Source organism: Brachyistius frenatus, unplaced genomic scaffold, assembly GCF_029030835.1.
Source record: "Brachyistius frenatus isolate BFR_SWC_R1_liver_20210118 unplaced genomic scaffold, ASM2903083v1 Contig_457, whole genome shotgun sequence".
Lineage (NCBI taxonomy): Eukaryota > Metazoa > Chordata > Actinopteri > Embiotocidae > Brachyistius > Brachyistius frenatus.
This window is the reverse complement of record NW_027211056.1, coordinates 4,983-15,983: the sequence shown is the minus strand read 5'-3', so window position 1 is coordinate 15,983 and position 11,001 is coordinate 4,983. Positions and strand designations below refer to the sequence as shown.

Genomic DNA, 11,001 nt, shown 5'->3' with positions numbered 1-11,001 from the left:
CGCCTGCTCCACCTGTTTCTACCAAAGTAGAAACCTCCAAAAACAAAGTAGGAACCACTGAAAACAAAACCTCAGTAACACGGTGACAGTGTTCAGTATCTAGGTAGACATGTGCCTACATACTTTGATATGATATCTTTGCCCAACGCCACACGATGAATGCTAACCACATAAAACCGTGTGATCAATCGTATCAAAAGCAGCACTGAGGTCCAGAAGACAAGTCCATTATCTGAGGCTATTAGAAGATGGTTAGTAACTTTCACCAGTGCTGTTTCTGTGCTATGATGAACTCTAAAGCCTGACTGAAAATCTTCAAACAGACCATTTCTTTGTAAATGATCAAAAAGTTGATTTGCAACAACTTTTTCAAGGATTTTAGAAAAATTCCAGGTTGGAAATCGGTCTGTAGTTTCCTAAAACAGCTTTTTTAAATAAAGGTGTAACTATAACAGTTTTAAAAGCCACATAGCTGTTTGAGATAGATGAACTGATTTGATCTAATAAGGAAGTTCTAATGAAGGGTAAGACATCAATGAGCAGTCTTGTCGGGATGAGGTCTAAGAGAGGTTGATAGTTTAAATGAAATAAATATTTCAGTTAAATTTTTTTATAGATCAGGTCCCACGGTTGCTTCCGGGGCTGCTCTCCTCAGCAACACATCAGTGACAGTGGCAGGAAGGGTCTGCCCGATTCTTTCACTAATGGTAGAAATGTTATTAGTGAAGAAGTTGATGAATTGAATTGAATTGAATTGAATTGAATTGAATTGAATTGAATTGAATTGAATTGAATTGAATTGAATTGAATTGAATTGAATTGAATTGAATTGAATTGAATTGAATTGAATTGAATTGAAGAAGTTGATAAAATCATTACTGCTGAGAGCTGAAGGAATAGACTGCTCAACAGAGCTGTGTTTTCCTCTATTAATGATTAATAATATGCGGTTCTGGCCTTATGAAGAACTTTTTTTTTTATATAGTATTAGACTAACCTTCCAGGCCAGGTGAAATTCTTCTAAATTAGTGGAACGCCATTTCCTTTCCAGTTTGTGCATTGCCTGCTTAACAGAGCGTAATTATGAGTTGTACCAAGGAGACGCCTCCTCTGGTTCATGACCCTCTTCTTCAGAGGGGCGACATCATCTAGAGTTGTAGCAGAGATACTGCAGTGTTTTCTACCAGATGATCCACTTGTGTGGTACTAAAGTGGACATAGCTGTCTTCCACTGCTTTAACACACGGCATCGAAGAAGATAAAGAAGTAATCACTTTCTTTAAACTTGGACACAGCATGATCAGACAGACATCTACTGTAATGGGATTTATTTCCACATGCTGTGTTGTCCATTATTGTAAATTCAAATGTTATTAAAAAAAAAAAAAAAGGTCTGTTAAAAGAGGGTTAAATGTTCAGTATCTCTGTCACATGACAGAACCAGATGGAGGGTGTGGTTACCACAGTGAGTGGGTTTATTTACATTCTGAGAAAAGCCTATAGAGTCTAATAATGAGCTGAAAGTAGAACTGAGGCTGTCGTTGTCCATGTCAACATGAAAGTTAAAGTCACCCACTATCATCACTTTATCTGAACTCAGCACTAAATCTGATAAAAAGTCAGAGAATTCAGTTAGAAAGTATGAGTCAGGAGCAGCTGGGAGATCAACAGCGACGACGACGACAACAACAACAACAACAACAGAACTGTTTCTGTGTTTCCAATTCAGGTGTGAGAGACGACGAGTCTGACTTTCAGAGGAGTGATAACTTTCAGGTTGATTAATAGGCTTGATTAGGAGATTGCTGCCACTCGTCCTCCTCCTCCTCTTCCTCTTCCTTTTCCTCTTCCTCCTCCTCTTCCTCTTCCTCGTCCTCATCCTCTTGGAGGAGGAGGTCCTCCACCTCTTCAGCCAGAATCTGATAATTGATATGACTGGGAGGAGTTGATTCATTAAGACTGATGATACTGTTGATACTGTTCCTGCTGCAGCCAAAAAAGAAAACAATTTGATGATCAGCTATCAAATTATTATTTTTTTGGGGGGGAGGGGTTACAGCTCTAACGAAACTGCAGACAAAACTACCACAATACTGTTGTTTAATAGAAGCCAGCAGTGTGTTTAATGTGTGCCTTAAAAAAACACGTTCATTTCTGGGTAAAATGATTAAAGCTGCAAATATGTTGGCAAGTGATGCAGTCAGATGCTTCAGTTATTTCCGGTAAGTGCAGAGAGTCAGAGTTCAATTTGAAACAAAACCACTCTGTTTAAATTGAAGTACTGATTGAGACTGAACACAGAGGAGACTGAGGGAGTGATACCAGGAATAAACTGAACAAACAAAAGGCAGATATAAACTATGACATTTCTACACTTGAACTATTTCCCCATTTAGTCATGTGGGTGAATGTTGAAGACCACAAGTGATTGTGTTGTGTTGTACGAGAGGTGACATCCAAATTTAAACAGTCTGTACCTACTGCTGCTTTTCTTCATCCCTGCAGGCATCAACTGTCCATATAAATAAAAGACAACTTCTCTGACACTTTTCAGTGGAAAATCTGCTCCAATAAACTCCACCTCATCTCACTGACTTTCTCTGTTGGAGTGTTATGTTGCACTCTGTTTACCAAGTGCATGCTGGGATATGTTAAAGTCCACCAAGACAGAGACATAGAGACAAAGAAGAGTCTGCATTTTGGCATTTGTCTTTTCTGATGCACATGGCGTGTTAAAAACACAACAACAATATGCTGTTTTAATCCCATCAGATGATCAAGGAGGAACCTTCACATAGTTTACAGTGTGAGTGGAGGAGACAGTTTAAAGATGGTTTTAGCCTTGAGAAAACTGAGACACAGAGGGGGTGAGGGAGGGGCTACTACCGTGTTACCGCTGCTGCTGCTGTTTAAAGAACTCGTCGTGATGTTGTCCATTCTGCTGCTTCGGCAGATTCTTCCAGAAAGATGCTGGAACTGGGGAACAGAGTGGTATTGATCCAGTCAGCTCTGTATGCACGTTCCCGGTGAGACTGAAATACTGCACGTCTACCAGCAGCCTGCAGCAGCTCACAGTCGCTTGTGGAGATCAGCCAGACATACGCATATTGTAACTATGGAAACGAGAGCCTTTGGGTCTGCTCGTGTCCAACACGAGTGAAACGCTGCGTCAACCTTCGGACAGCGTGTCTGCTGCACAACTGTCACTCCAAATATCGAAATCTTTCAGCTTATGATAGATAGAAAAAACAGAGACTGACTTTAGGTTTAGGTTTAGATGTTGTTTATGTACATGTAGATTTGATGTTATGATTCAAGAGCAAGAGGCACACAGTAAAATAAATGTAGAAAAATAAGTCTGCGCATTTATGTTAGTTTGAGAGCAAATTAATTTCCTTTATTAGTTTTGGAAAAGCATTAAATCTTATTGTTTGCATTTCAAATTGAGTTGTATTGTCTTGACGTGTATTATGTAGGCTTGACCACATGAGGGCAGTATCTTCACATACTGGAAGAGGAAGTTGAGAGGTTACAGTTTCTCTTCATTGTTCAGATGTACTGAACGAAACGAGAACCTTAAATTACATTTCATTACATTTCATTTAGCTGACGCTTTTATCCAAAGCGAATTACAATAAGTGCATTTCAACCATAAGGGTACAAACCCAGAACAACAGGAATACAATTTCTTCAAGAAAGCCAAACTACAAAGTGCTATCAGTAAGTGCCATTTTAAGTGCTACTAAAGTTCTACTGTTCAAGGTAAAGTCTGAAGAGGTGTGTTTTTAGTTTGCGGCGGAAGATGTACAGAGCTTCTGCTGTCCTGATGTTGGTGGGGAGCTCATTCCACCATTTAGGAGCCAGGACAGCAAACAGTCATGATTTTGTAGAGTGTTTAGCTCAGTGAGGAGCAACAAGCTGATTGGTAGAAGCAGAGTGGAGGGAGCGGGCTGGGATGTAAGGTTAGACCATGTCCTGGATGTAGACTGGACCCGATCTGTTCACAGCACTGTACGCAAGTACCAATGTTTTGAAACGGATGCGGGCAGCTACTGGTAACCAGTGAAGGGAGCGGAGGAGGAGAGGAGGAGGAAGAGGAGGAGGAGCGGAGTAGTGTGAGTGAAAGCGTAGTGTGAGTGAAAGCGGAGTAGTGTGAGTAAATGCTCCTTTCACGAACACCTACATCTTAAGCAGATAGGATTTGTGTTTCACTTCTAAATGTGCAACAACAGAAGTTACAATTTATTTATGATGAGAACAATGTTTTGTGTCCTATTAAAGCAAATTGAACAACTTAACCATCAGTATGATGTACCTTTATACCAAGAGCATAATCGCATGTATGTATGCACATGTATGTTGTATGCAACAGAGTAACATCGTCAAGTAATATGTTACAGTAACTGAGAAAACATGTAACGAAGTTACAATTATTATTCGAAATATTGATGAGTACAAAGGGGATTCATCCAAATATGTTCTTTTTGGTAAAAAGTTTATATTTAGAATACGAGATTCATTCTGCTGTTTTGTATCTTTTTGATGAGTAGAAATGTCTTCTGTGTCCATCTGGACAGACTGTAAACCATCCATGTTGGGTTTGTTTGCATTTTGTGGGGCGGTGGGACAACCACGTTTAATACGTCACTGGTTTTGCTATGAACTGTGGATAATTCCATCAGGAACCGTCTGCAGAAATCTGGATTTATGGAAAGCGTGCTTGAAGATGCTGTAAAGCAAATTCCATGATTTGCTTCTGAGTACATTATATACGTGTGAAATGAGTCGCTGAAAGCATGTGCAAAGCTAGAAAACTTTGTCACACTGAAATGTGGAGTTAGACCGTTAAACAGTTTCTCACCCATTTTCAGCTCAGGTTTTGTTTAGGCGGAGCTAAAACCCAACCTAATTACCTCACAACAACCTATCTACATCAGATCACAGCCAGTTTATATAACCTTCTGCATGGCTCCTCCTTTCACACGGTGGAACGCTATAAAAGCCTGCAGCTCATTTGCATAAGAGGTCATCCGACTGGACTTCAGTTCTACTCCTGCCGTAGTCAGATTGTTATTGTACATCAGCTAGCTGCTACAGGATGTCTCCCTCCACCCGCAAGTGCATCTTTCCTGGATACAAGAACCTCCAACTTGCATCACTATTTCAATTTCCTACTGAGGAAGAAAGGAAAAAGAGGTGGATTGATTTTGTCAAGAGCCACACTGATGGAGAGCTTCGCATCAACAACAACAGCCGCCTGTGCAGGGACCATTTCACGGCGGATAGTTTCACCAACTTCCACCGGAGACGGATGGAGTTCACGGACACACCACTCCTCCTGCAGCGCAGAGCCGAACCGAGCTTCACCCTCACGGCCGTTCATCTCTTAGTCGCATCGGCACCGTCCGCTGCCGCTGCCGCCAGAAGCGGTGGACGCCGCCGCCACCGACCGTGTCCACTGGCGACCGTGTCCCCCGCTGCCCCCAGCAGTTCACCACTCAGCGCAAGTTCTGTGTGCTTGTTATAATTATACTAGATAACTTTTCCACGGTAACTCTGCTATATTTGGCCCGCGTTGCAAATCGCTAACGTGACTTTACTCGGTGTAGACTAACTTTATTTTCATGAAATGGGAGCTAATGTGCTAATTAGCTTCTATTGAGCTCGTAGCCGAGCAGAGTTCAGAGAAAAATGCTCCGATAACCGCGGATTTTTTTATGTGTCTGAATAAGTCTCCGATAAGGAACTATAATATATGTAACTGTATTTTACATGTCGGGATGATGGTAAACATGGACCAGAGGAGATCTAGTCCTCACGATTAATGAGGGTTGTTGTTTTTGTACTCCGGTGTAACGTTACAATCAGCGACCCTCTCGGTTACATGTACCGGTACCGGTCCGGATAAACGAGCCCAACTACATGTGCAGGAGGCTGCAGAGAGCAGGTGGAGGAGGAGGTGGAGGTGGAGGGACATCAGTGAAAGAGACAGACTGTCGGCTCGACCTGAGCAGGTTCAAAGTTTGAATTGACATGTGATGTAATGAATTGACGTGATGTAATGAATTGATGTGATGTAATGATTTGATTTTGATTTTGATTTTATACACTTTATTAATCCCCGAGGGGAAATTTCTTCACTACAGCAGGGGGGCTCTCAGGGGGGAGATGCTGCAGCAGGCTGCCACTAGCGCAGCGCCAGGTAACCTGACCTGAGGTGCATGTTTTTGGATGATGGGAGGAAGCCGGAGAACCCGGAGAGAACCCACGCAAGCACAGGGAGAACATGCAAACTCCGCACAGAAAGGCCCAGGACTGGATTCGAACCCTGAACCTTTTTTTTTTGCTGTGAGGTGACAGTGCTAACCACTGCACCACCGTGCCGCCCAAAATAAGGTCCGCTTCACGAATTTGCGTGTCATCCTTGCGCAGGGGCCATGCTAATCTTCTCTGTATCGTTCCAATTTTAGTATGTGTGAAGGCCGAAGCCTCACAATAGACATGTGATATAATGAATTGAAGTGTGATATAATGAATTGACATGTGATGTAATGAATAGACATGTGATCTAATGAATAAACATGTGATGTAATGATTAGACATGTGATATAATGAATTGACATGTGATATAATGAATTGACGTGTGATGTAATGAATAGACATGTGATATAATGAATTGACGTGTGATATAATGAATTGACATGTGATGTAATGAATTGACATGTGATGTAATGAATTGACGTGATGTAATGAATTGACGTGATGTAATGAATAGACACGTGATGTAATGAATAGACGTGATGTAATGCAGCGTTGTGGATGTTGCAGTCGTTACAGAACTAAATCAACTCCTCTGCTCTTATTATCTCCACTGATGCAGGTGCATTAGAAGTAGTTGGAGACTCACTGTCTGCTGTCCAGTTTTACTCCTGTGTTACAGATCAGGGGGACAAGCTGGATTTGATTGCATCTGTATGTTTCACTCATTGGACAAATCAATTCTAATTCTATTCTGTTTTCCCAAAGCAGGCTGCTCCAACCACCAGAGACAGAGTACCAGTGTGACATCATGCATAAAGTCACAGAGAGGTTGGATGTCAGACGGACCGCTTAGTGGGGAAAAGAACTGCAGCCACAGGACTGTCATACAGAACACTGAATACCTTCCAGCGAGTGGGCGGAGCTTCAGCTCCTTCAGGCCCTCGCCACTCAGAGCAGAGAAGACTGATGATTTTCTCACTATTTCAAAGCCTAATTTAACAAACTTGTCTGTGTTTTTTTTCATTCAAATTTGGATGAGTAGTTAACAACCCATACTTCTGTGGTGTGATGGACTTAAAACTCATTTTCATTTCTACTTTACAGCATCTTTAAAGGGCTCAAAAGGTCTCCAGAGAGGCCTTAATGGACTGATGATCTGACAGCTGGACAGTCCTAAACCCTGGAGGATTTACCGGGGACGCCTCAAAGTTTGTAAGGGGAATTCTAATCTCTCTTATGAGCATCACAACTTTTTTTTAAGAATAGTATAACTTCCTTCAGTTTAATCTTAGAAGTGCTGTCCATACTGTTGAAGTGTTGAACAGCTCACCTTCTGAATCTTGCATACTCAAACAGAAGAATGTCAGACACAATGGAAATCTTTATAAATCACTTTGGAATTTATGATCAGCACTTGACAGTAATTATTTGGCATGGATTACATAAACAAATTGTAAAGATTATGAACATGATGTTTTTTCAGGGCATCAGCAAAGAAAAGACAAAGGCATTTAGACAGGGCAAAGAACAGGATGACACAGAAACAGCCTTGTGCACATCTTAAAGGTAGAATTAGTATTTTTTTAATATCATCTACAGGTTGCTGAATGAAGGAAATCTGTAATCTACCTGCAAGCCATTAATGTAAATTAGGGCTGGGCATATGGATAAAACTAATATCAAGATATATTAGACTAACAACTAAATTGTAAATACAAGATATTTACACAATTACATTTTTGATAAATAATAATCAGTAATGTGAAAATAATGACTAAATAAAGGTCTGATAAATTGAGAAAATGTTATCACTACAGTAATGCAGCCTTTAGAACCAGGAAAAGACAACACTTTATGCCATATAACGATATTTCAGAGTGTAAAAAAAATATTTATAATATCAAAATGTTACCTGCCTAAATGTAGTCGGAGATTATGGTCCAAAACAGCTGCCCATAAGACTCTCCAGAGTGCCTTGGTGTCTTACTTGTTAATCATAACTCCCAAATGTATTAAATATATATGATAAGATCAACCGTCTTCGATACTCATGATAAACACATGACTTATGCCACTGCTGAATCTTTTCATCGTGTCCTATTATTATTTATTTTATTTATTTTCGAACACTTTTCAAGTTTCTCAGTACTTATCCGCCGTGTTTCATTGAGTCTGTTCATGGAGGTAAAGCTCACACTCAGGTAGGTGATGTCTTTGGACCAAGGGTTCAGAGTTTTTCTGAACACCTCATTTGCCCTTTTCCGGAAATGAATCCCCACGATGACAAACAGGAAAGGGTTAACAGCACTGTTGGTGTACGCCAGATATGTGGACAGCTGTATGCCAATGTCCAGGACATGACCCCAGAGGCATCCAGGTGTGACGTGGAAGTAATCCAGAGTGTCGAGAAACCGCATTACCTGGTGAGGAGTCCAGCAGAGTAGGAAGACTGCCAACACTGCCAGGACCAGGTGGGTGGGCTTCCTCTCTGCCCTCACCCCGGAGAGTCCCTGGGCTCCCTGCTCGTTCAGTGCTGCCACAATGTGACAGGTGCAATAAGCCACCACCAGGACAGGAATTAGAAAGCCTAACAAGTTCCTGGTGATGTTGTGGTACAGCCTCCATGCTGGGTGGGGGTAGTACAAAATGCAGGCAGTCACACCGGGATCCTCTACGTACGTCAGAGTTCGGAAGAACAGGACGGGCAGAGTGAAGAGGAAACCCAGGCCCCAGATCCCCAGGCAGAAACGCTTCGCCCAGGTGGCTCTCCTCAGACGGCTGCGCCTCATGGGCTTCACCACAGCCAGGTAACGGTCCATGCTGACCAGCATGAGGAACAGAATGCTGCACATGTGGTTCATAGAGATGGCCACGTTGACTAGTTTACAGAGGACCTCTCCAAAGTCCCACTGGTAGCCTCGAGCTATGGTGACAGCCCAAAAGGGAAGGCAGGACATCATGACCAGGTCAGCGGCTGCCAGGTTTCCCAGGTACACGTCCGCCACCGAGCAAGGCCTCTTCTGCAGGCAAAATACACAGAGAACCAGGCCATTGCCCAACAACCCCATGATGCTGATCAAACCCAGGTAGGCTGGCTGTAGGGAGGACAGCCACAGCCAGGCTTCAGTGTAGTTCCCACAGGGGTCCAGCTCTGGGCCCACCGCCCGGACCAACCAGTCTGATGCATTCGTAAACATTGGAAGCTGTGAGAGTCAAACCAGTGTAATCATTAGCAACATTTTTTAAGATTAATAGGCAGTGAGTTCTAACATGCAGTCACTGAGGTCATTACAACACGGCCGAAACATGTTCATGTTCACAGTTCTGGGATGAAACTTTCTAGACCTGATGTAGACATTAAAGTCCAGAATTAGATTTAATTGTGTTTTTAGAAGGTGTGTACTAAATTGAGATCCAAAGTCTGATCCCTGGAACAACTGGAGGTCCTCTGTTAGTGCTCAGAAGGACCAAAAAAAAATCTTTAAATACAGAAGTCCCCTCAAAAACAATGTTTTAAAATCACTCCTGTGAGAGGGAAGAAGTTCAGATTTTTGAAATTCATTTCACATGAATAACTGTTATTGCCTTATCATGGAAATAAGCAGTTCCAACATTCTTGAAAAATAAATATTGTGATAACATTGCCTCCCTTGTGGAAGATCCAGTAGAAAGAAAAAAAAAATCACTTACAAGAAACAAAAACCATTGCAGACTGACTCAGCAGGCTGCTTTTTTTCTTTGACTACTTACATTTTTGTCTGACTTTAAATCACACGAAGACCAGAAATAGTCTAATAACTCTTCTACTACTGCTGTTAATGAATAGAACTCGTCCAAAGCGTCTGTAAATCATAGCCCTAAAAGTAACTGGCAAGAAGTACGTTTTCTTTTTCATTTGCTTCGGAGAAAGTGTTTGAACCACTTACCTTATCTCTGTGGCTCTGCCCTTTCCATCCAGATGAGGCTCATGTTGATTCCCAGCAGCCCATTGAGCCTTCACTGAATGAGCAGTGGGAGACTGGCTACTCCTATATATGCAGTTATAGAGATCATCACAGTGTCGTCACTTATAATTTCCTCCTGTTTCTTTCCAGAACTACTGAGCTGTGCTCTGACTCAGAGATAAACCATCTGTTGGACTTTACTTACACAGAACTTTAGTTTTGGCTTCTGTATTAAAACCAGAAGACAAAAATGTGAGTGGGTTTGAATGCCTCTGGGATCTGTGTTTCCACGACAGAAAACAACAGTTTTCAAATCCATGGACAGACGCAACATTTAGGTGAGAAAAAAGTAACCCTCTGTTTTCTCTCAGCAAGGCACTAAAGTCTCAGTTTCATCCAAATATGTATATAAAGTGTTTAAATGTTCAGTAGATGCTGGTGCTCTGCTAGAAAACTGGATTTCTCCCTCCAGTTGAGGACGGGGTGCCTTCCTGCAGCAAGTTAATGTCAGGGTGTTGTTCACTAGTTAGTACAGGATGGAGAGGGACTTCGACAGGATGGAGGAGGAAATCGACAGGTGGATCGAGGTGGCGTCAGCAGAAAAAAACACAGTTTTGCACATTTTGGTGAAAAGGGAGCTGAGTCGAAAGGTGGAACTCTGAATTCGTTAGTCTACGTTCCAACCTTCCCCTACGGTCATGAGTTCTGGGTTGTGACTGAAAGAACGAGATTGCAGTGATAAGTGATAAAAATGGGTTTCCTCAGCAGGTTGGCCGGGCTCAGCCTCAGAGTTCAG

The 11,001-nt window shown here is 42.0% G+C and overlaps 1 protein-coding gene and 1 non-coding gene across 2 annotated transcripts; both read right to left on the bottom strand.

Annotated features, from left to right (window-relative positions):
- Positions 1 to 6,387: 6,387 nt before the first annotated feature.
- LOC138614140 (U6 spliceosomal RNA) lies at positions 6,388 to 6,494 on the bottom strand. Its single transcript, XR_011310230.1, has one exon. It is a non-coding gene; the product is annotated as a U6 spliceosomal RNA (small nuclear RNA).
- A 1,534-nt stretch (positions 6,495 to 8,028) lies between these two features.
- Positions 8,029 to 10,255, bottom strand: LOC138614138 (B2 bradykinin receptor). Its single transcript, XM_069687380.1, has 2 exons — positions 10,188 to 10,255; positions 8,029 to 9,464 (listed from the first exon to the last, which is right to left on the bottom strand). Exon 2 carries the CDS (start codon positions 9,456 to 9,458, stop codon positions 8,349 to 8,351), a length of 1,110 nt encoding a protein of 369 aa, XP_069543481.1. The 5' UTR covers positions 9,459 to 9,464; positions 10,188 to 10,255; the 3' UTR covers positions 8,029 to 8,348.
- Between the last annotated feature and the right edge of the window lie 746 nt (positions 10,256 to 11,001).

What these genes read in the sequence shown, in the direction of transcription:
- LOC138614138 (XM_069687380.1), bottom strand. Translation starts at nt 9,458, where the DNA reads ATGTTTACGAATGCATCAGACTGGTTGGTCCGGGCGGTGGGCCCAGAG.